Source organism: Condylostylus longicornis, unplaced genomic scaffold (genome assembly GCF_029603195.1).
Source record: "Condylostylus longicornis isolate FDR11 unplaced genomic scaffold, ASM2960319v2 ptg000014l, whole genome shotgun sequence".
In the NCBI taxonomy this organism is placed as follows: Eukaryota; Metazoa; Arthropoda; class Insecta; order Diptera; family Dolichopodidae; genus Condylostylus; species Condylostylus longicornis.
This window is the reverse complement of record NW_026577983.1, coordinates 2,388,591-2,415,384: the sequence shown is the minus strand read 5'-3', so window position 1 is coordinate 2,415,384 and position 26,794 is coordinate 2,388,591. Positions and strand designations below refer to the sequence as shown.

The 26,794-nt window shown below is 23.4% G+C and overlaps 1 protein-coding gene across 1 annotated transcript; it reads right to left on the bottom strand.

Annotated features, from left to right (window-relative positions):
* Window positions 1-133: 133 nt before the first annotated feature.
* On the bottom strand, window positions 134-26,787 carry LOC129605773 (cholesterol 7-desaturase nvd). The gene is made up of 8 exons (XM_055515701.1): window positions 26,752-26,787; window positions 2,404-2,611; window positions 2,078-2,269; window positions 1,829-2,004; window positions 1,637-1,767; window positions 1,427-1,535; window positions 793-963; window positions 134-295 (listed from the first exon to the last, which is right to left on the bottom strand). The coding sequence occupies exons 1-8, from the start codon at window positions 26,785-26,787 to the stop codon at window positions 134-136; spliced, it is 1,185 nt and encodes a 394-aa protein (XP_055371676.1).
* Between the last annotated feature and the right edge of the window lie 7 nt (window positions 26,788-26,794).

Sequence of the window (26,794 nt, the reverse complement as noted above, 5' to 3'; positions counted from 1 at the left end):
TATAATTAAAAGAAATCTTATCTAATTTCTTAAATTTTACATGAGCTAATGAACGCACCATTATTCATTTCAAAAATTTTTATAATGAACTGTGTTATGTTGTTGAGTGCCTAACCTTAAAAACCTAACCTTTTCACCATTCTGAACTTTCATAAGCCTCTTTAAAAGTCTTACTATTGGAGGAGTAAAACTGTCCAAACCAATTCCTATATGATTTAATTAATCGGTCTTCTTTAACTAAACACGGGGAATTGACAAACGTCTTATGATTCCAAATATTCATGTCTCTTTCAAACTAAAAATAAATTTGTTGCATAAATGTTTTCCTCTACACAAGATTTTACTGATGTGGAGACGTTAGCTGAAATGAACACCTCATTCTTGATTTTTTTATTCTGGTAAGCGAATTACAGTTAAAGCATCTTGTGAACACCAATAATAGATTCTTTATGCTTATCCAAATGTGTAATAAATGCAAAAGTACATATGTATGTTGCTTATATTTTTTGAAATAAATTTGATTTTCAAAAATTGAAAGAAGACAAATTTAAGTTTTTGATATTCTATATTGGATTTTCTAACTCAATTATAAATATTTTGCTAAATAAACTTATCAATTTTTTAAGAATCGAATTCGGAATTCGATTTTGTTAATCAGAACACAAAAATTTTATTAAGCTACCAGAATAAAAATCATACAAAATTTTTACTTTCCAATAACTCATGAAAAAGGTGTAAGTTTATAAAATGTTAAAAGTGGTAAAAGAATTATATTATAAAAGGTAAATGTACCATTACACTTTCAGCAAATATTAAAAATTTCATAAATGGTGCCGATAATCTTGATCCATAAAATCTGTGAACAACTTTTTGTGTTAGAGGTTCTATCGGTGTCACAACTTGTGTTATAATGATTGATCCAAAGGCAGTATTGATATGCAGTACAACAAATGCTGGCCCAATCTGAAAGCAATTAGTTTTATTATAGTGCAAACTTATTACAGCTAGATTATTCACTCCTATGTATTTAGGTATTTTTTTTTTATAGACCAGACCATTTAGAAGTTTTCTTTTAAATCGTAGTTAAAGTTATGGTAAATATAATTGATATTTCCTAGTTGATTTTAGGCTCACATTGTTAGAATAATGTTATGAAATTATTAAGAAAATACTTTGGAAATTTTGCATTTTACGTGCTGAGAAATACCATAATTTATCGAAATAGTTTCTTTAAATATTGATTGTATTTTAATTCATTATTGATGGTCATTGATCTCATCTATTTGAGAATTAAATTCTTATAGCTTTTCTTCTACAAAAAATTTGTACATATGTATGTCTATTAGATAATAAACCTACATATACAAATATATATATATATAGATATTAAGTAAAAATGTATGATATTTATAATAAAAAAACGAACCTGATTTCCAGATACATCCATTGAGCAAATGTCTATTTTGCCAAAAAGTCTCATTGAATGCTGTAAAAATATTTTGGAAAGATGTTTTGTTTCTGTTTCCGGTAACCAACTAAATTTATAAAAAAAATTAATTTATTTTTAAATAAATTCTCAACTGTGTATTTATTTTTAGTTTGTTGCTCAATACTAATTTCAAGTAATTTCCTTTACATTGCATTCCAATTATGATGACCTAAGCATGCACTCCATTTGAATTGGGGCTGGTTTCCAGCTATCAAACTATCCCCATGAATTGCAGAAAAATGTGCTAAATCTGCTCCATTTTCGGGTATATCTTGAATCTAGGAGTTATAAAATAAAATTTAATATGCTATTATACAATGTTGAACTACAATGAAATACATGACAATTAACCAAAAATTCATTTCTTCCATGATAAACAAAACGTTTGGATTCGATTTCGTCAATTATAGGTAGATCCCATTGTAAATTCTCACAATCTTCTTTACTATACCATACAAATATGTAGTCGTTGCATTCTTTCGCAACCCATTTTTTAATTTTTATAGATTTGGGCTCTTGAATAAAATTAAAATTTTAAAAATATATATTTTTATATATTATAGAAAAATTATTTCAATTAACACTTACTACAAGAGCTGTAAGGAATATTTGAACATTCGCCATTAGTACCATTAAAACTCCAGTGATGAAAGGGACATTGAATTTTTTCTCCAATAACAACTCCACCAATACCTAAATTTGCACCCATATGAGGACAATATGCATCTAAGACAAAAATTTGCATATTTGTTGTTGAACGAAAAACAACAAACTGTTCACCTGCATTATATTTGGATTTTTTTGGAATAATAAAATTTCTATTACATTATTTAAATTACAAAAATAAAACTGATTTATTTATTCATTTATGCATTTCTAATAGCTGTAAATGTATGTATTAAGTGCATAAATACCTAAACAGGATACACTAATTGCTTGACCAACTGCAACGTTTTTTGATTCTTCAATTGCATACCACCCATTGGGAAATGGTGGTGGAATTGATTTATCCATTGAAATTTTGCGTAAACGCCGAATTCTGTTTATTATATCACGTTTTTTTACATTATTTTTATTTTTGATGTTCTTTACGGCGAAGTTATATGAAATTTCGAAATAATCCTAAAAAACAAAAAAAAAAAGAACAAATTATTTGAATATATGAAAATGGGAAATTAAATATTAATATTTAATAAAAAAACAAGTTTATTCATAATATCCAATGAAAAATAAATTTAAATATAAAATTTGTGATCATTGTTTACCTAATATTAATTTTGTTTTTTATCAAACTGTCACATCGCTTTTTTACAGGTATTTTAACGGTTCTCAAAGTTTTATTTCAATTATTGTTTTCGTATGAAAAATTTATCATAAAATTTTAATTGAATATTCAGTAGCAGGAACCTGAAAAATTAAAATTCAATCGTATGCATAATAATAGTTATTATGCACTTATATTTTTGTTTCTTTGAAACGAGACCATTTAATTTCTTTGAAGACTCACTTAAAACATTTTATTAACATGTGGTTACTTAGATTGGAAAATTGAAAATCTTGATATGTCAGCCCATATATTAAAGTGAGATTAACGTAGAGTGCAGTGATTGTATGTCAACTCTTTGTTACTTTTACGAATAATTGAAAATGATTGTTTTCTTAGGGCATAATTGCGAATCTCACTATTTTACTCGCTAAGTGAAAATAAGGTGAATGAGAACAATTTTTCTGTATTGTGTATTTCGTTTTTTTGCAAATATATATACAAAATTTAATTAATATCAGGTGCAGTCGATAATCTGAGAAATAATGCAAAAGTTTAATTGAAAAATTGAGTAGCGGTATTTTGGAAAAACGAAATATATAGCAGAAAAAAAGGAGAATTCCCAATTGAGTGTGAACAAGAGGTGAGATGAAAAAGTGAAATACATGATTAGACTGTTAATAAATGGTCTTGCAATGAAAATGGTTGATGGAGATTAGTGATAATTAAACAATTTTAAAGTTGTTAATGTAAAACAACTATAAATTTAATATTGCATAATTTGGAGAGTGTTTTTTTTTAGATGTGATTTAAACATTTCTAAAATTGTAAGACTGCTAACATAAGGACTTAAATAGACTCGATTTTTTGCTTCTTTTGGAAATAGTAACGCAATTATTGAACTCAATTGGGAAAAATATTTTATGAAGATTTATAGGGGCACGTATATGAAAGCATAAATTATCCTCACGAATCCTTAAAACTTTATATTACAGTTTTGGACTAATTTTCTTTACAAAAACAAGAAAGAATAGCATATATGTATACATTTATTTAAAAATCAAGCTCAAAAATTTCTTTCTAAGCTGGTTTATATTCAATACTTATTGAATAGTAATTATTGTAATTGTAAATTCTATGACGTTAATTTATTTGTCCCAAAATTCAAATCAAAAAGAAAACATTCAACTAAACTAATTCTTATTGCATAATATATTTTGTTGATAAAATTTATCAAAAAAATTATAAAAAATTTAATATAAAGTAATTTTATTTAAACTATTCAAAAAATTTACTTACTCTAGTCCAATTAACTGGTACAAAAAATATCCAAATAATAATGGAAATTGTGATGAATAAATATGAGATGTTCAATAAATTTGAAAATATTATAGTAGTTATTTGATCCAATAGAATCATCATCATTATAACGATATTTATTGCCTCCGTATTAATAAAACAATATTTATTAATGAATTTTTCTTACGAGTTTATTACAAAAGTTTTGTGCTTCTAAAAGTTCTTTATTTTAATTTTAATATAATTGCGATGATAATCAATTCCTTAATTTTTTCATTTTATAGTTAAATTTATCTCACTTATGTACATATATATGTATGTCCGTATATTATGAATATTTTTAAATATATAGTACTATAATTTGTAGGTATATGTATAGACTTTGTAAATTATTCAAATTTTATGTTAAAATTATTAAAACGGATATGGTTAAAATCGTATATGTTTAAATGTATACACAAAATATAAAATTGAATTAAAAGAAATGAATTTTAAAAATTAAAACTATGATTTTTAATAAATTGCTTTATTCCTTATGTACCTTATCCTAGGTTACCGTAATAGCAACTGCAAAGAAACAAATTTGTTATTGCTTATTTAAGTTCGTGTTAAACAGAAAGTATAATATGTACATAATATAAAGAAAAAAGAATTAAAATTGTTAACGAATCAAAAGAAAAAGATTTGACAAATAAAAAATATGTATATGTGTACATATATATTTACGTTTTAAATAAATATATGAAGACTATAACGTATATAATATAATATGATAGAAATAAAAGGGGAAGATTGCTGGAATAAAATATATTATACAATATTTATAACATATATAAGAAAAAAATATATGTATATAATGCCGATAATAAAACAAAAGAACAATTTCTTACATAATATATAAGATGTGTACCGATACCCTGCAAGTAGATATTCAATTAATATACAAATACATAGACTTATATACATTTAATTCTATTTCATTTATGTTAATTACAATATGACATACTAAAATATATTACATATTAATCTGTAATTTAAATTTTTGGTAACATTTCGAAAAAAATTTAACATGAGCGCTTTTCTTAATATAATAAAACCCTTGAAAATTTATGTTGTGCCTATAATTATAAGAATGTATAATTATAGAAGGAAAAAATAAATAAAAAAAATATTCATTCATACAAGAAAAAATTGCATTGCAACATGCTTAAAATTCAATTTTTTATTAAAAAAATCTCCTTTAAAATATTAATTTTTTAAGAATTATATGAAATTTAAATTTATTAATATTATATAATTACTGAATTACTACACGTTGTATTAGTTGTTTAATTAATAAGTAATGTAATTAATAGTAACGTAATCATTTTCTGTTAATACAAATATAGCGCAATTAGGTTTAATTTTATAAAATAGTTAAAAATATTTTGCGTTTCGCAGTGATTTTTTTTGGCTACCATTCATTTTTGGGAAACTTAACAAAAAAAGTTTGACATACCAAAAAAAGTTCAGCTTAAATTTAATCGCTACTTTTTAGTAAGAAAATATTTTCATACCTGAAATGCCGGCGAAACATTCTAAGCCTCAAAGTCGAAAAAGTGGTATTTTTTGTCAATTTACTGTAGCAAAACAAGAAAACATTTTTTAAATTTCATAAACGTTGAAAAGAACGGATTTACTTTTCCTAAGTTTCTATTTTTTTCCTAGATTTAATCTTCCTAAGTAACAAAAAATTCTTTTGAAAATATAATAGTTATGAGTGTTTGACATCAAATATATGTACATATATCTAGATTTAAAATAAAATGAACAAGACAAAAAGTAAGAATACTTATATAATATTAATCACCAATAAATTGGTAGGTAATAACAGGCGAGAAACGTACGGACAACAAGCAGATCCGAAGGAGAGGATGGGTATGAATGGGTAAGAACACACTCTAAGAAAATATGCAGTTGTTAAGAAGACCGAGACATCCCTCAAATATTTGGCGTACATTTATAAATTCTTTAATCAAGCTTGACTTAATTAAATCAAGCAAATATGCAAAATATAGAACAAAGTGGATGCCAAGTAGAAGTAAAAATGTATAATTTTAATAATTTATTTTCTTGTTTCAATCAGCTTTAAGCTATTGCTATATATAATCAAAGATTTTAAAAATTTTTAACGTCTTTAGTAAGATATTGATAGATTTAATACCTATGGTTTTACATAAATAAAATTACAATATAAAGCTCAAAGCGTTTATGTAAACTTAAGGAAAAATGGATTTCAAATAAAATTTACTCTTTTTTAACTTATTTTCCGTTTCATTTTTTACTCATTACAAGAAGAATGACCGGCATTGGTGAAAAATTCTCGGCATTTATTAACTTTTCATATATGTATTTTGACTTCTAGGTATACCTATTTTTTTAGTATCCAAACATTTAATGTTTTTATAAGTTAATTTCTACCGGAAATATTTGCTACATTATTTTTTTTAAAATCTTTTCTAAAATTAATAATTAATTAAAATATCTACATATGTACTTTTTGAAATTTTTAAACTCATATAAAATAGAGGCTCTCAACCTTTTTTTTTTCTCGTAGCCACGTTGTCGTGTTTTTAAATTTTTGATAGACTCCATCACTACACTTTTCGATAGAGTTAAATTTTTAACGCAGTACCAAGCAATAAATAAAAAAATTATTTAATTAAATTCATATTTTCTTCTTAAATTTAATTAATTTAGTTATTAAATTCAAATGTGGTCTATTTGAGAATCACTGATATAAAATAAACGTCCAATTATTAAATCGAAAGTTATTAAAATATTTCAAGTACTATTAAATAGTACTTTAAATATTATTAAATTTTTCAAGTACTTTTTGAATACATATAACATTTATTAATAATGTAATTAAATAAATCAAATTTATTTAATCAAAATATTCTATAATAATATTTTCGTTTGAGAATATTAATTTTTCATTTTATTTTCCAATAATTTTCAAATAACCCAAACACCTTTCGCCTTTATTAGTTTTTACTCTCCTTTACATATACCGTGTATACGTATGCATATATTACTTTTATATATATTATATATAAACATATATATATATTATTTGATTTTAATTTTTTACTTTCGAAAAGAAAATTAACTAAGAGAAAGCATTAATTTCACCTATGGCATGTTTAAATTTACAATCTTATAAACTATAAGAACTGTTCTTGAACTTGAAAATCTTGTTTGAATAAAAGTTAAAAAATATAAATAAAAAAAAAACACAAAAAAAAGTTAATTTTTTTAATATTTGATTTATTATGAACAAAAAAAATTTAAGACAGACGTTTAACAAAAAATGTGGTAAGTATTTTTTTTTGAATAAATTATGCAAAAAGAATTTAATCTTTTAAATTTACGACAAAAAAAAAAGAAAAATCAGAATATGCGTTTTATATAATTTAGGAAGTCGTTGACACTCGTTATTTTGTAAACTTAGTAACGCATTATAAAATTGATCTTTCATTTATTTGATATATAAATATATATTTTAGCGTATATACATTTTATTTAAAATTGATAGTTAAATATTACTGTATAAATGTTTTAATTCGAAAGATTGAGTATTTCATGAACTGAGTATATGTGAAAAAGCATTTTCTACCCATGATGTCAATCAAAATCAAAGCAAAAAATAGAACTAGGATGACTCAAATGGCATGAGATCAGCTCTATCCAATCTAAACCTAATCGATTCTGAATGCGGTAAGAAAATTTTTTAAAATTTAAAGAGAGATGATAGACCGTTTCCCAGTATGTCAAAAATTTGATGATCGTATTAATCACGTCATTCGCTTGATTTTGAAATTGACAATTATCTGCCATTAAACTGAAGATTTAAGATTTCCAAACTAAAATGTTTTCTTCGTAGTCCATTTTATCAAATATAAAAAAAAGTTATGCATCATTCGAGCCTTTAGATAAGTGCAAAAAATAACTAAAATAATAATTAGTTGCGTCGACAACGTATATTGATATTTATGAGTCGTACGTCATGTCGCATTGTAATTCATGACTAGCGTCAATTGGACGCATTTGATTTTAAATATTTTTGTGGAAACTTTAAAAGATTTTGTTTTTAAATAAAGAATTAAATGATTTTCATAGCTTTGCTTGTAACTTGCAACATCATAATTTTATAATTAACATTTAAATACATAGTTTCATCTATAAAAAATGCAGTGTCTTCTCATAAACGCAGTATATCGCGATATATAGCGAAAACTGCGATATATTTGTGCCAATAAACAAATGTCATTAACCTAATTTGTTCATAAACATGGCCAATTTTAGCAATATAGCGAAATTAGTATAAGTATAGCGCTATTAAATCATTTAAGCTCCTTTACTTTTATAAAATAGTTAAAAACATACTGCATATTCACCACGTTATGTCTTTGCAGTATAGCGTTTATGGAAACCGCTTTTAATTTTATTTTATTTTTGAAAAGATTAATCGTTTCTAATATATAGGTACTTATATTTTATTTAAAAATTACTTACCAACTTTAAAATCGAGTAAAAGTGGTTCGATTATATTGCGTTTTGAATAAATTATACATAGATAAAATTTTCTATATAAATTTGAAATGTTTTTTTTTTTGGCGCTTAACACTGTCTTCGACAACTATGAAAGATACGAACTTATAAAAGGGATCATCAAACTTCAAGCGACCTAATTATATTAATTTTAAAAACGTCTTTTATTTCTTCTTTTTATTAAACAGAAACGTAATAGTATTAATCATAAATTAAAATATACAAAGTTGACATTTTTTTAAATTTATTTGTCTTACTTTTTTTTTTTCAACTTTAAAACATCAAACTAATTAAGAAAAAGTTATTATATAATTATTTTTAGAATTTTACATCATTATTTTTTTTTTAATAAAATAAAATCTAAGCTTTAGATGTATTGATTATATTTATATAAATAATTCTTATTAGATGGGGGAAAAAAATAAATTTCCTAACAGGATCTAATATAGAAACAGTTTCATGTTATGTACGGATATAATAGGTCTGTTAAAGATAAAATTCTCCGTGTAAAAAATTATACTCTCGATTTTTTGTTAATTTAAAAAAATTGAGAATAAATCATGCGAAAATATTCATTTAAACGAATTTATCTTTAATACTCGTAGGATTGTGTAATAAAATTAAGAAACAAAAGAAATGTCGCACCAATAAGCATATATATAAGGGAGTATGCAAAATTTATATCTTTTTAAACAACATGACAATAACTTTTTGATACATATAAACTTTCTTTAATTACATGATAACCTTCTTTATATTTAATTTCTTAAAACTGTCATAATATATAGAACTTACTGTCAAAAAATATTGAATAAATTGAGAAAGAACGCTCCCATGACATATTATTTCTCTCAATTTTGTGCTGGTCTGTTACATTTTTGTGTTACTCGTGAACAGTAATGTTGTACTTACATTTTTGTTTTAAATAAAATTTGAATAAAAAATTATCGATGAATCCACGGCTTGTAAAATAGCATAATGTGTCGTTAATAATTTAAGACTAGAATTAAAATTTTATGTATATATGTACATAAGATTTGTGTCACTAAATAATAACAACTTTCTATTAAAATAATTCTCTTAATTTTGCATAAATTTAGGAGAAATAATAAAGAAATAATTTTATGATAGAATAAGTATTGAGTTAGATCGTTACTTAATTTAGTTGCTTCAGAATATATGTAGTTAGGAAATATAACATTCTTACTTTTCTAATAATTCGACGGTTCTAGATATTGGGATTTCGCAAATTTTATAGAGTAGTAAATCGGTATGTATGAAGTAAGATCATATCAACTAAGTATATATTTCTGTTACTAATCCTAAATAATTGAAATTTTTAAGAATATCAATGTAACCAGTCCCGAATTCAATGCCTGTAATATTCAATGTTTGGTTTTTCCTACATGCTAGCACTAAGAACAAGATGTACCAAATGTAAATGTATTGAAAATCATAAAAATAAGTGAACAAAAATTTATTAAGTTTCAAATCAAAATTAATTTAATATGAAGTTTTTTCTTTAAATTGTTAAAATATTTATACTCAATATTTTGTAGCTAATACAGTTTTAATTTTGTATATATATAATAGGGTCGGGAAAAATTTTATTATAAACTCAAAGTTATACTATTGTTTATTTTGCTACTCTTATTTTCGTTTACAATTTTGTTGGATTTTCTTGAAGTCAATAGTCATTCAATAATTTTCCGTAATTCACTAAAAATATGCATATGAGAAATAATTCTATTTGAACAAAATTCGTAAAAATTGAGCACTATTATCATAGATAATTCCGCACTATATTACAACTAAATTTTTCACGTTTTGTTTTTGAAAAATATCCTTGTTTTAATACGAGACAGAAGGAGTTTTATTATGCTTCTTCTTCTATATGTATTCAAATAAAAGAATTATTCTTTAATATTTTAAAATTTTACAGCTACTATGTATTAACAATACTCAAAATGTACATAAATTAATCCACTTTATACATACATACAATATTATATAAAATTAAAATTTTATTAATTCGCAACATGTTCGATTAAAAATTAAAATAAACAAAAATTGTATTTTTCTAAAAATCATATACTCATCTCACCCATTATAATTCTAAACTTTTTTTTTTTTTAAATTATTCGAATAATTTATCCCTTAAATGAAATCTTATTTAAATATTTATAGAAACACATAAATTAAATGCTAAAATTTTTTATTTTCTCATAATTTATTTAAGCTTAACAGAATAACAAAAGAAAAATTATATTCACTTGAAAACAGCTGAAAAATATTTCATGAGAACAGAAAAAAGAAATAGAGAAAAAAATTCGTTCAAAATAAATTTAATAAAATTTTAACATAGAAAAATTGGAATAAATGAAATTAATCAGCTGATGTTTTAGACATAAGAAGTGATAAAAAAAGACTTTTATTCTAATTTGTTTTACAATAGCTTAAATTTTATAAGCCTATTTTATATTCTAAAAGTCTATATTTAACATGGCTTTATGGTTGATGTAAGGCACTCAGTGATTTTATTACAATTTGTTATTCGAAAACTTAATTGTTTTAAAAGTTTTTGGTGCTATTACAAAAAAAAAAAAGGAAAAAAAAAAACATTCTCAAAAATCTTCACGTATCCATTAAAATGAAAAAGAAACATAAATGAATGAAAAAAAAGTCGCACACTCCTCAAATCTTAACTATATATGAAAGTTTTTATTATTAGGCTTTTTAGTATATATATATACATATATATAAGATTTATATTCACAAAAAGAATTAAGGTACTTACAATCGAAATTGGTCATAACATTTATATAGAAATTTTGCATAAAAAAGTGAAATGAACTTCAAAATATAAGAAAATTCAACTCTAATCATATTTTATTTTTGTTTTTTAATTCATAAATAGAAAAATCGCCGTATTAATATTTTTTTTTTTCAGTATTATTTTAGTTGTTTTCTCTATTTAAAAGTATTTTAGAGTTTTGCTTTTGTATATACTCGTATCAATAAATCAAGTCACGCTTCTACAATGTTGATCAGTCATTGAATCCTATAAAATCAACATAATGAAATATTTAAATTTGAATAATAGAAATAGAATTAGAATGAAGATGAGGCGCATAATAACTATAACAACAAATAATATTAAAAATGAAAAAAAAAACATGAATCAAGTATATTCTACCCATAGATTATATTAATTTCTCTTCTTTCGCTTATAGACCAAAATTAAATTTTGTTTGGGTTTTGGTTTTTACCAAAATGTAAAAGAAAATATATAAAAAAAAATTTCGTATATGAATAAATTAATTTTAATACATATTTAAATGAAAGATAATGAAAACATAACATAAATTTTAAAATTATAGCTTTTTAGCACTCTTATAATAAATTAATTTTAATTCGATGGGATTATCAGCTTTATAGCTGTTAATTTTTATATTATTTTATATGGCGTCAAATATTATAATAAAAGTTTTAATATTCAATCTTAGAGAAAGACACAATAAGTATTATATTGTGATAATAATCGTTATTATTTTTAACTATATTTTTTGAGATTATATTTTTATTTATTGAATTACAAATTTAAAAATAATATATTTTATTGGCACAGGTAATATAGGTAATTTATTTGATTAAGATATTTTATTCTAAATTTTATTCCTAATTCGAAACTTTATCATAAAGAAAGTGTTAATCGAAGAGGAAGAAAACAAATTATTTACAAGTCTTTTTTTATATATAGAGCAATAAACACACGTGTTTTCATTTTCAATGCAATTTTTGTATTAAAATTTATTGAAATTAATGTTTATATAGTAAGAAATTGCACTGAAATCTGCGATATTTGCACTACTTTTTGGTTAAGAGAACATGCGAAAGTTTGAGAAATATTTCATCATCCCTTATAAAACACCTCTCGGAATACATAAGTAAAAAAGTATTTTCCGCACTATGATAACTTACAACGGACCGCTGAATTGGTTCTCGATTCAGGGGTAATGTGGATTTGTCTTGAGAGGTTCAGTATTTAAGTAGGCACAACCGCAATCTGTCTGCGCTGGATGCCAGGCCATGTAGGCGTAGAAGGAAATGAAATAGCTGACGCACTGGCGAGGAAAACAGCTAAAATTTTAGCACATTTGCGGAATCGAACCTCTTACCGTCCGTGGAAAAGTTTTCAGGGGTTGCGGCAGGCCAAGTAGCTTCTGAGAGATTATGGCCAGAAGCGATCTAAGAAGATGATAGGCTTGAACAACAATTAGATAAGAACTCTTAGCAGAGTCTTGCCGGAGCACTGCTGCCTTGGGAGGCATCACAGTAGCCTGGGCCTGGAAATTGGGAGCACTTGCAAGATTCTGTGGGGACGATTCACAAACTTCAGTACCCTTTCAGTATTAAAAGAAAAGACGAAGTTTCCCTCCTAAGTCTTTTGTATTATTTCTAGAGTAAATGCACATTTTTTTTTAGTATTGCATTTTTTTTAATAAAGATGATTGACAAACATGAAGCTAAATTTGTAAGTGTGTTGGTAATAGTTTTATATAAAATAAATAAGCAAAAATATTATATCAATGTCTTTTTATTTAATTCCTGTAGTCAGAAGAAGTTTGCAGAAGAATTTTGTATTTGAATTCGTAATAATTTTAAATATTTTTAATATTTGCTCTCATATTCGTAATATTTCAACTGTTTCCAAAATAAACGTAATACTCAGATTAATTATGTTTAGATAATTTCAAATTTTTCCAATTATTTTTTACTCTGTTAAAATTGCAGAAATCAAATGAAATTGAGCAATTTAAATCGTTTCAAAAATTATTTTTTTCTTTATTATTATCATAAAATATTCTATATTATTGATTGTTATGTAATACAAAACGTATATACATCAAGAAAATTATTTCATTTGTTTGTTTTAGCGTATAAATTATAAATTCATAAAATTTTCATTATTTCTTACACATGAAAAAAAAAGTCCAAATTTATAGCTCTATATTTATTTTTAAAAAGAAAATTTAAATGAACACAAAAATTTTTCAAATTATTTAAACTGATTTTTACGTGATTATGTAATTCTTTTCTGCCTTTATAAGCGTCTTATGTGAAAATGACTTTGACGTAGTTAAAAGTAATTAAATTTTTCATATTTTATAATAAATTTTTGTTTTTTGTTCTATTTATTTCTTTTTTTTTTTCTTCTTTCAATTTCTTTTTATCTAAATCTTGTTCTTTGTGCATTCTGCCAGAACCAGGAAATGAATTTAAAAAAGTCCAGTAAAAACCAGCTTTATTAATTAAAGAAAGTTGTATAATTTTTGCTGTTTGGTTCTGATATTGTTGCTGTTGTTATTGTTATTATTATTTATTTTGATATTTTAAAGTCTGGTTTTATATGATATTTTATTTTTCTTCAATTTTCCCAAATAATCGAGTTCATCATAACATTCATTCAAATTTATATCCATATATGTATACTTACATATATAATGTTGTTTATGTATTTTATGCTACATAATAATTATAGAATCAAAACATAATTCAGATTGACGTAATTAATGTGAAATATATTTATATAAATCTTATATATGTGTATATATATATACATATTTATACTTATAAATTATTTTAATTTTATTCTTTTCGAAAATGAAAGATATCTTAGAAAGTAAAAAATTTTTTCTCTGCCGGATTTATGTAATCGCTATAATATGTTCTGTAAAGAAATGTTATTAATATATGCATTATATACCGACATATGTACCACTAACAAATAAAACGAGAATTTTAACTTCAAATCTAATTTTGAAACTTTAAATATACATACATATATGTACGCATAATGTACATATGTATATATACGTATTTGACATATGTATACGTTTATAAATTGTTTGCTGTTTACCTATAAAGTTATACGTGAAATCATAAAGCATTGAATCAGTGTCGGGCATATTTGTAATTATTAATTAGAATTATTATTACCAATTAATAAAAAAAGAAACGTTGTTTTCTATGTTTTGTTTACAAAGAATTAATTCAAACAAACAGTTTTTGAAGGGCTAATAAGAGGGACTTGAAAAATAATAGCCTATTATTTGGAAGACAAAAAATTTCAATTATTCTAATTTTTTATTTTTTTATCTTATTTTTGTTCCGACAATTTCCTAAAAAATTTACAATATCTATCTATTATAACAAGGATTATATTTTTATGTACAAAACAAAAAACAAGTATTTGAATTTTGAAGAATTCCCGAAAATTATTAAAATTTAAGTACATTTATAAATTTCACTCAAGTAGGAGTTTGGTGAGTTTTTTGTACTTAATTTATCAATTGAGAATTCAAAAATCAATTGTGGGTCTTCATTAGTTAAAGCAAAAGGTTGTGTATTTTACAATTGATGTATCAAAGCAAACTTTGCACCGTTACAACAACTGTTCATATCTACAAAAATTTTCTTCCTTAATGCATATTTTCTTAACAAAAACATAGTGCACAAATAATTTTTCCTCGAGCAATTATTTTACAATTTTATATCGAGAATTTGATTCGGTCAGTTGGAGGAAAATAATTTTATTTTCCTTTTTTTTGCTCTGATACATAAATGCGTAGAAATCCCTCTGTCATTTAATCTTAATCTCATTTAGTTTTGGCAGATTGAAATAGTTTTCCTAATTTAAATGAATATAAAGTAATCAAGACTTTATAATTGACTTTCATTTAAAATCCTTAATACATTGCACAAATCTCGAAAACTCAAAGCCTAGACACTGATCTAAAAAAAAATTATTTTAATTATGTGCATTAATATTTTTATTATTTGTTTATATTTTTCCATATCAATTACTTTGTTAGAAATAGATTAGTTATTCCTTTTCTTTTTTTTTCCCTGTACACAAATAATAATTATAACATCTAATAAAAAAAATAGAATTTTAAAAAATTGCTTGAAAAAAAAAGAGTTTTTCATACACCATGGAGAAGAGGAAATGTCAAAATAAAATACATACAATATATATACATATATACATGTATATAAAGCAAATACTTTATAAAAAACTATAAATAAATGCAAAATAAGAAACCATTTTTGCATAAGCTTAAATACTATTTTGAAATGGAATTCCAAATTATCTATATTTGTTAGCTCAGACGAATAAATTCAACAGAAATGTCTGCACAAAGATGTAATTACTAAATACATATATTGAATATTAAAGAAGAATTCTAGGAATTTATTAGCATTGCGTAAATTATCAATTTTCTTTTGCTATGTAACAAATACATACCTATTCCCTAGAATATTATCAAAATAACATTTACCTATTCCCTATATACAATAATTTCAAAATAAATATTCATATTTTATGTATGCATATATAACATACATACGTATATGAACATAATTGCAATCATATAAACATATATTATACTGCCCTAGTTCCCTAATTATAAACATTTGTGCATATATACTAATACATATATACGTACATGTATATATAAATATATCAGAACTAAAGGTATTGTAAAAATATATCAATAAATTACTATATTCTTTATTCATTATTTTCCACAATTGAAGAAACTTTGGGAAAAAAATAACTTCTATAAAAGGTACAAGGAATTATTATCAGAATTTTTATTGCAACTACAGCCTATAATAATTCATGAAATATAATAGAAAATAAGTTATAACTGTTTTCCGGTCCTTGATGTATGTATGTAAGCATATACTTATTATATAACTATTATTAACTTTAAAATAATTTGTCGCATATTATTGTTAAGAAAATGAAAAAAAAACTACACATTCCTTTCTACATATCCAGATTTACATGATTACGAGTACAACAAAATTAATCATCATTTCATATTAAAACAAAAAGAAAATCAACTAATTTCCGATTAAAAGAAAAAAGAAAATTCTATCATGACATTTCTTTTCCTCATTTTTATTTTAAATAATTTTTTGTTTTCTTTTTTCTTTTTCTTTTATTCCTCATCAACTTTCAACATTCTCTTTCAACTCGTTGAACTTGAAATTGCATAAACATAAAACTTAATGCGCATCACACTTGCCTGCAATATAAAAAGAAAAAAAAACATAAAAACAACAAAACTTTGACATTTAATGTTCTTATTATTATTTGTTGTTGTTGTTATCATTATATTATTATTGCCGTTTGTTGTTAATTTTCTTTTAAGTAAACTTACTATCGCATGAAGATCGCATTTTAACCTGAAGTGAATTATAATCACTAAAATGATAATCTTATATAATACTTACTTTGTTTTGATTCAATTTTTTTTTCTCGCTCTTCATCTCTCTCTTTCTCTCTTTTCATCATCTTAATATACAATACTTTTGTTTGTCCATAAATTGAATGAAAATTTTGTTCTTTCATGCATAGTTTAAGATAATAATATGCACATACGTTCATTGTATATAATATGTAGGTATATATATTATGAAAAGAAAACAACATCTGATTATGCAAAAGATATGTTATTTATATGTACATATGTATACTCTAAAAGAAAGTGAGATTCCTGTTTTCAGGTGAACTGGTTACTTCTTAGAGTGAAATAAGTAAGTAAAGTTGATGTTATTGCTAGAAAAGTTTTGTATTTTTGTTTTGTTTCGTGTTTTTTTTTATTACCTTACACTGTGGTGAATGGACTCGTTTTATAGATTTATTAGCTGTGATAGTTAACCAGAAGTTTTTTTTTTTGCTTTTGATTTATTTTTTATTTACTCCTTTATTGTAATAACAGAGAATACAACAAGAATATTTAACAATGTTAACAGTTTACTACCTCCAATGTACTGCAATGTGTTATTATTATTATTACTATTATAATATCAATGAATAACAATTGAAATATAAAGTAACCAGATGTATCGTGTAAAATATACTGTAAAAATGGTTCGTGTTGGATTTAAATTGCACTTGAAACATAACTAATTGACTTATAAGTATATTGACATTAAAGATTGCATATGCATGTATTTAATTTATAAAAACTTAAAACTATATAAAAGAATATGAACAATTTTCTTCCACAATTTATTCAAATTACGATAATAAAATATTGTGCGTCTTCACTGATTAGTGCAAAATCTCGTGCATCGAGATTTTGCAACAATAATTTATATGTAAAAAAAATTTCCTTCGTAGTGCTAATTGTTCATAAATTATTTCTTCCCCGAGCAAAATTTAACAAGTGACATTTAAAAAAAATTTTTATTTTGATTTAAAAAAAAAAAATTTTTCTTAAATATTTTCGAAATACAAAATAAAAAACTTAGAATATTGTCAATTTTTTACAATTTTAAATCGAAAATTTCCTTCGGTCGTTCACTAATTGGATCAAAGATTATTTTATTTGTGCCTTTTTTTTTTGCAATAATACGTCAATGAGTGAACGTCATTATTATTTTTATTTGTTTAAAAAAAATCACTTTTTTAAAAATGACCTTTTGGTAACTTTACATGTTTTTCAGTTATATAATTTTACTTTAGAAAAATGCTACTATATATGTATATATGTACATATGAATTACATTAGTACATAGGCATATACATATACAAATATTATAGTTTTTCGAAAGATTAATAATTATGGTTCAAAACAACAGCTATATAAGTGATAATATAATAAATTAAGTGTTGTATATGTAAACATTAATTAGGTAACACTTCGGCTTTAAAGGGTATATAATATAATCACTAAATTGCTTATGTTACTGATTCTTCAATTTGATAATATAATTTGTACTACACACAAGAAACTTGTTTAACTAGAAAAGCAAAAAAAGAAGAAAAAGAAAAACTGGGAAAAAAAGGATTTACGGATAGATTACTAGTATTTTTTTACTATAAAGCGGTAGATTTAAAAATCAAAAAGCCTTTTTACACATTCCCTATAATATATATATATATATAAAAATGGCATATAGTTTTATGACTATTGAGTGTTCTGCTTGAATGAACATTAAATTTTTAGTTAAAAAAAAAAGGAGCAGGATGTTGTATATAAAAACAATACAATTGAGTTTTATGAAGATTCTTTAAAACGAATCGATTATTTTTTCCTAGAATGAGAAGAAATACAATTTTCGAGTGGGATATTTTATTAATCAATGAAAAATACGTTCACGTGTTCTTTATATATACATATATATATTAAGTGCATGTTTATGTAAGATTGTTTTGTTTATTATCAAATTTAATTGCTTTACTACTTTTTTTTCACCCAATTTTTTGTTGTGGCTGTAACGAATGCTTTTTTTCCTAGGTTTAGATTAACATTTGTAGTTGTAGTTAATGAAGCAAAAATACAAATCCTTCCTGGCAATTAATATCAATACAAATTCTTAAATACAGAAAAAAATGAAGGAAGAAAAAAATTAAATATCTTTACCAAACAAATATGCAAAATTTCAATAAAGTCACAGTGTTTTTGATTTTCAACATTCGGTTCTTATTTTTTTAACAGTAAGTTCTTACATGCAGTGTGTTAGTTTAATAAGAAATGTCGAGAAAGTATTTTTGAAAATCGAGTGCTTCAAATTAGTTATGGAAGAAATATAAAAAAAAATTGGAAGTTGCATTTTCTTTGTTCCCTTCCCTTCTTAGTAACCTTCCCGATAAAACAGTATTGTCACTTCAGATTATTTCTCACTACTTGACGTAAGATTTTTTTTTTGTTTTTTCTTAGAACTGTACTCTGCTCAGTACTGAATTTTCAAAAACACCTTCAAGCTATCTTCATTTCAATAAAAATTAATTCCAAAAACTTTCCAATTTTTCTATTAAAACTATAAAGTTTCATTAATGTATCATGTAGAAAATCACAGCCTCTTTAGAATACATATATAAATTATAATATTTTCTTTAGTAATTTCATGTAACATGATAGGTTTAATCGATAATGTAAAATACGCATTAGATTCTTAATCGATATTGAATTCAACAAAAGCAATGTAACTTTTAAAGCTGTCAACAGATGTCTACATTTTATTTTGTAACCAAAACATCCACATTTGTATTGTAACCAAAATGCAAAAAACAAAAGTCACTTAGCTAAGAATGTAAATTTTTCTATCAAATTGTTAAAATTTTTTAGTATTTTCGTATAAAAAAAATTCAACTGCTGATATTGTTTTTTGTGCAAAATGAAAAATTTTGAAGAAAATAACTAATTTTATTTAATAAAATTTTGTTCTAGAAATATTCAAATCAAAAATAATTTGTTGCTATGTAGAAAAGTTAAAATGCAAAAGTTTTTTTTTTGGCATAAATTGTTGTTTGCCGGTTTGCGAACGTCAGATGCAATTGTTAACGACCGGCATTTGACGTTATCGATTACATCATATTTTACACGAATTTCGAATCACTTTTACGATTTCATACCATTTTTACTAGGCCAGAACTATTATTTTCACTTAATTTGAAATTCAATTTATATGAAATTATTTGAGGTTTTATAATAACTGACAGTAGAAGCGTATAAATTGGTGTATTTATAAAAGATTTCATTTTGTTCAAAATAAATGTTTAAGTCTATAACACGAAAATTATGCGAAATATTAGTAAATATGAAGAATAAAATATTTTAATAATAAAAAGGAATTTATAAAGCTTATATAAAAATTCGCAAGAAAGACAATATAGAAAGAATTTATTCTATTTTTGTTCTAATGTTTTCAGTTATCGTGATTTTGTTTTAAAAACCATTTGCGTATATACATATGTATATACAAATGTATTAAATTACAAATTAAATACAAAATGCAATTATAACAGCAGAATACAAAATACTCACAAGAATTTGCTAGAACAATTAGAGTAGAACTCCCAATATTGTTATAATTACTTTCTATTTCAAAATTGTTTTAAATTCCAGGCTGGTGTATGAAGTTACAAAATTACAATACAACGACTAAAGGTACACATGTATATATATATATATATATATATATATATATATATATATAATACGTTTATACAAAATATACTAAGTAATTTTAATATAAAATTCTCATCATTTAAAATAATTGATGGTTTTAATTTTTAGTTCTTACAAGTTTTCCCTTTTTTTATACGAAAATAAAATTTGTATTCACTTTTAGCATACACCGCTAAATAAAACTGAAAATTTGACATTTAAATAAATCAAAACCAGTCAATTTAACAAGCATTTCTCTTTTTACTCAACCAAAGTAATTATATACTTTTATTATAATAGTATATATATACATATATACTACCTAACTATGTATGCATATATGTATTTGAGTCAATTTTCCTTTTCCTTTTTATGAAAAATGTTCTGCTCCAATGCTTTGTAAATCTTAATTTATTTAACATAACTTAATGTTCTTGCAATGAAAAACAAGAAAAATTACCAAAAATATAATAACAAAAAAATTTTTTTACCAAAATGTAATAATAGTTCCAGAACAGGCTTCCAACATAACATGATGTTGTTTAACAAAAATTTTTTAGTTAACCGTGTTACGCATTGTAATTACTGGAAACGTAATTTTGGGAAATCAATTCAAATTAATGTCAAAAAATTGTGTAGGTACAACGTACATAATATTTATTAGTTTCTTTTTTGTTCAATCTTTTCTTTTCTAAATCAGTGTCGAGGTAAATTTTTCAAAATGGGGTGTACAATTTAAGAAAAATAAAATAATAAATTTGCGCTACCTTCGCAGATTCATGATAATGAATTGTCGACTGATGTTCTTATGAATTGTTGACTGATGTTCTTAAAAAACTAAAAAAAAAATCATACATACGAGTATATTATGATTTGCTAAATTTAATATTTTTAACCAAAAATAAAATTTAAATTACAGATTGTGTTTACAGATTATGATAGGTATATAACGCCACTGAGAAAATATTCAATCACAATAAAAATTCTGAATAAAAATAAAATTCTTGTTAGATGGCATGAAGATTTCAAGATTTCGTAAATATTTTCAGGTGCAATTTACTCAAATTACATTTTTATGCGTTGTATACTTCAAAACAATCCATATATTAAGGTTTATTTTCATAAAAAGTCAACTCAGTATGTTAAATAATGGTAATATTGCATTTTGTAATTATGATACAATTCTGTGGATGGTTCCATGACAATCATAAAAAAAATTTAAATGATTTGTGGTTCAATTCAACATTTCTTTTTCTTTTATGTTACTTTTAAATATTGTGACTCTCAAAATTATATTAAATTAAGTTCTTCATTTATGATGTAGAGGAATATGTAAATTTTAAGTATAAACATGAGTTATGTTTATTTAGACTAAAGTACTCCAAATTAAATTAAAATCATTTATGATTTTACATAAATAAATGGTTCAATGCAGTGAAGACTTTTTGCTGCAAATTTTCCAGTTATATCTACAATCGTGTAACTATATTTTACCATGCTATCTTTATATTTTTATGATTAAAGCAACAAATTTTCGCACGAGTATCCTAGAGCTAAATCTATACTTCAATTTTTTTTAATTTCATTCAAGAATTTAATTTGAAACCGGTTTTTATTATAAGAAAAAAAAATAAAAAAACCACAAATTTTTAATAAAATGTTCCATTGGAAAGAATCTCGTGCTACATGCTTATCAATTGCATAGTTATATAAGGATGCATTAGTTAAAATTGTTTTAATGACAACATTATGCAAATTTACTTTTGAATAATTAAAAAAAGTGTATATTTATATTTAAAAAAATAAAAAGATATACAAAAAATTTTAAAGGAAATGCTATCGGTGACTGATTTTCAAATCGCATAATATAAACAATGATATTCGACCTGAATTATTTGATTTCGAATATTATTTACAATAACAAATTTAAAAACACAAAAAAAAAACAAAGAAAACAAAGTAAATAAAAATTACATGGGTATGTAGAGTTTGTAAAACAGCACGTTGGAAGCTTCTTATTTCACCATATGGCTTTATTTAATAATAAATATTTTTAAAACACTTTATTTACAAATATTAAAAACACGAGTTTTAAGAAATTTGAAACACGAGTTTTTTTTTACTGTTATCATTCTTCATTCTTCTAAAAAAAAAAAATTAAATGACATTGAAAATTTTGAATACATAATTAAGTTTTTGGTGTTACATATAATTTTAATTAGGAAATAGTCACCAAAAATAAGAATCTTTAAATAAAATGATTTTCGAAGAAGGTTCCTGTAAATTTATTACTTATTAGAAACAATATTGTCAAGCAATTTCGCATTCAATTTTAATGCTGAAAAAAACTAGTTTAGATGAATTAATTTAGAACTTATGAAAGAGTTAATAACCTGTGCTTCGCTTTTTTATATAATTGTAAGGTACTCTTTGACAAATTATCATAAATAGGAAAATGGTTTTGTAACGCAAAAAAATTGTTCACGGGTATTTTGAAAATTATTTGCTGATTCGCGCATTTATGTTAATAGTGGTTATTTTATAGCAAAATAACGTTATAGAATGGCCACAATTTATTTATTGCGCTAAATTTCGTGGTGTGGAGTAAGATCAATTCAAATGGGAGTTTGAAGAGAAAAGTTTACGAAGTACAATACATATGGTGGTTATAAGTAGATGATTATACCACCATGTGATTTATAAATAACACTTTTATTAATGTTAAATCATTTTATTTAAATTAATAATTTAATTATAATTTTTATATTACAAATTTGTTTATATTAAAATTTGTTGTTATAAGATTAATTATATTGGCCCTTATTATGAAAAAAATATATCGTACGATACACGATATTTCTTATTTCAATTCTATTAGAAATATCGTGTATCGTACGATATATTTTTTTCATAATAAGGGTCATTTTTTATTATATTAGAATTACTATACACTGCACATTACACTACACGTTGTACTAATTAATGAGAAGGAGAAAAAGGAAGCATATTGCTTTTATATGTAAGTAGAATTAAGCACAGGTAGCGGTATTAGTAGGGATAATACGAGAATCTGATATTACGATATTATTTTAGTTATAATAATAACCGCTATATGCATTTGCAGTAAAATATACAATTTTGCCCTGTTTGGACGATTATTGAAATTTTCATCTGAAAAGTGGCTCTTGCACTAAAGTTATATATAATGATGATCATTATATCTTAAAGAATCTAATATTGTTGATTTAAATATTTTATATTTATTTCTATACAAAGATCTCAAATGCCATTTTTTATACAGCCAATGAACGTTGTTATCTTTGAAAAAATTATATAATTATTTATAATGAAACTCCCATATCAAATATAATTATTAATTCTTTAGTTTTATTTAGAATTATAAATAAATTATTTCTAGTAAACAGTAAATAAAATATGTAAAACAAAAGACGTTGTCAGGCCGAAACAACACATCAGTTAAATTTTTAAGGTTTAACGTACCTTTAGTCAAACATAATAACATTAAGATAAGTTTTTAGTTTTACAGTTGAAGAAACGAATTTTAAACCGTAGTTATTTTAAACATGCTAAAAAAAATTATTTATTTTACTTTAATTTTAAATACAGTTATTTTATATTTTGCAATTAATTTAAAATTTATGCATTTATTAAAATTATTATAATTTGAATATAACAATGTTTTTATTATTATATTTCGAAATTATTTTTTATAATAATTATAAATTATAATTTTCTTCACTTTTATTTTCAAAATTTGTTATCTATTCAATTTAATTACGCAATAAAAATAAGTTATTTTTTTTGTAAATGATTTTCTTATTTTTTTTTCTTAAAAAAAAATTATTAAAATCCTTAAGGAAAGCAACAATATCTACGTGTATCGTGTATATAGTATACATACATACATATTTCCGGAATTCGTTTTCAATGAATACTAAAAACATCTTGTACTTCATGAATTATTTAGTCTGAATTTTTAATTTTGTTAAGAAAAAAAAAGTAAATAAATAAATAAATAAAATATAAAAAACAAAAAAAAAATTTTAACTAAAAAAAATTTTATATCTTTTTTTTTTTGTGTCTTAAAATTATTTTAAATAAAGATTTTTATCGTTCCTATGATTTAAGAATAAAAACAAATAGTGATATGTATATTTCTACAGAACACTTTTATTACAAATAAGAAAAAAACAGAACAGCATAGATATGGTGTATATAGATTGTAAGGTATAAGGTAAATAAATATGTAAAAAATGTAAAAAACTTCAAAAAAATTCACTTGATATATTAATATAAATAAAAATATATTATACTTAGAGATAATGCTCAATTTTTTTGTTTTTATTCACCCAACAAATGAAATTCATACATAAAAAATTAAATTAAGGCACGTGTTAAATTTGTATTAATTTTAGCTGGTTAAAAGATTTATTTGGAAAAAAAGACCTTCTCTTATCATCTATTATTAATCTTAAGGGATGAAGAGCAGGATAACAGAAAATATGTGGTCTGGAAGTGCGCATAAGCATAATATTTATTTTTTTATAGTTTAACAATTAACTTAATTCAGTAAAATATGAAGTGCATGAAAAAATTTTGTTTTTTTATCCTACTTCGCTCCTGAGAGCACCACAGGGCTAGTGCATGATATCGTAGATAATTATGAATCAGTTTCTTGCTTCATTGAATATACGAGGTAGGTGATGAGCCTACCGTAAAATGAAAAATAAAATGAAAAAAATTGTTTACTAATTAAAATATTTTTCTAAATATTTTTATTTTAGTAAATTTTTATTAAAGTTTGTTAATCATATTAATTTTTTTTTAATTAAAAATTGTACATAATTACATTTAATTAAAACAACGTTTTAAGGTCATATAATAACTTCAGAATGAATGAATAAATTGAGAATTAAATCTATTATTGAAACATAATATTGAACAGTGTCAATAATTTATAAATAACAAAAGAATCCTCCATAAAACGATATTTAAAACGTTAAGCAATATTTTAAACAACATGTAATAATCGATCAACAAATAAAAATTACATCCAAATTTGTGATTTTTATGTACTTTTATTTATGATATTTAAACACTTAACGCTTAAAAGATGGCCTATTAATCATTAACAATTTGGAATAGTTTCATAATTTATTCTAAATGTAACAAAATCTTATTTGCAAGATTGCATGTTTTTTCGTTTATTTTGTAAATAATAATAATACATAGCGCATTGTAACATATATATTATACATACATTTATTACATTTATAAATATTATAAATACATTGTATGTATAAATGTCATATATATGTATTATTGCATAATTAATCAGTAATAATAATAGCAGTATAAGTTAATAATTTTATCCTAACGAGAAAATAGTCAGCCTTTCAGTTTTGTGGCTTGAACATAAAAACCTAACCTCTAATTTGTTTCACTCTGTCTGCTTGTTTGTTTGTTGATAAAGACTCTTCATCAACATGGTTGATAAAGTTTTTTCAGTTCAATATCGAATGACTATATTTTGTACACAAATAGATTTTATGAAAATATTATTTTTCTATAGAATATATTTTTTATATCCTCTCTTTCCAAAATATGGCCCTTCTTGAAAATTCGTATCTTTTGACTAACTACTGTGTTCGAACCAAAAACAAATTGTAAATTCTGCAAACTCTGAAAAGTGAGCATTTACTTACTTTTCCGTCACAAAAAACTATAAAAACAATTCATAACTTTCACTAATTTTTGAAATTGTTAATGGCGACTCAGATCTGTCTAAATTTTACTTTTATATGGTTAAATGTACATGTTACATAAAATATACGTAAGACCAAATTGAAAGGAAGGATATTTCGCATTGAAAAAATTATAAAAAAAAAATAAACAAATTTTTTTTAAGATAATTAACATTTCTCAATTTTTTCTCAATATTTGATATTTTTAACCCTTCAAAACGACCCCTGGATATTCAAATTTACCCTTTCCCCTCCTGAACAATTTTTTTTTTAGAAAAACTGTATAATTGATAACTTCAGATCTAAATTTATATATAAAGGAATAACTATTGTAAAATAGAAGTAGATTTGTAAAATAGCACATTTTACATCACGCTTTGACTGATTACATTTTTTATATTCCATTTTATTG

Excerpts from the sequence above, each read along its gene's own strand:
- LOC129605773 (XM_055515701.1), bottom strand. The coding sequence starts at position 26,787 with ATGGAATATAAAAAATGTAATCAGTCAAAGCGTGAT. Across the intron at positions 1,768-1,828 it reads AATTTTTGGTTAATTGTCAT|ATTCAAGATATACCCGAAAA; the intron begins GTATTTCATTGT and ends TATAACTCCTAG. Across the intron at positions 1,536-1,636 it reads CATCATAATTGGAATGCAAT|TTGGTTACCGGAAACAGAAA; the intron begins GTAAAGGAAATT and ends TTATAAATTTAG.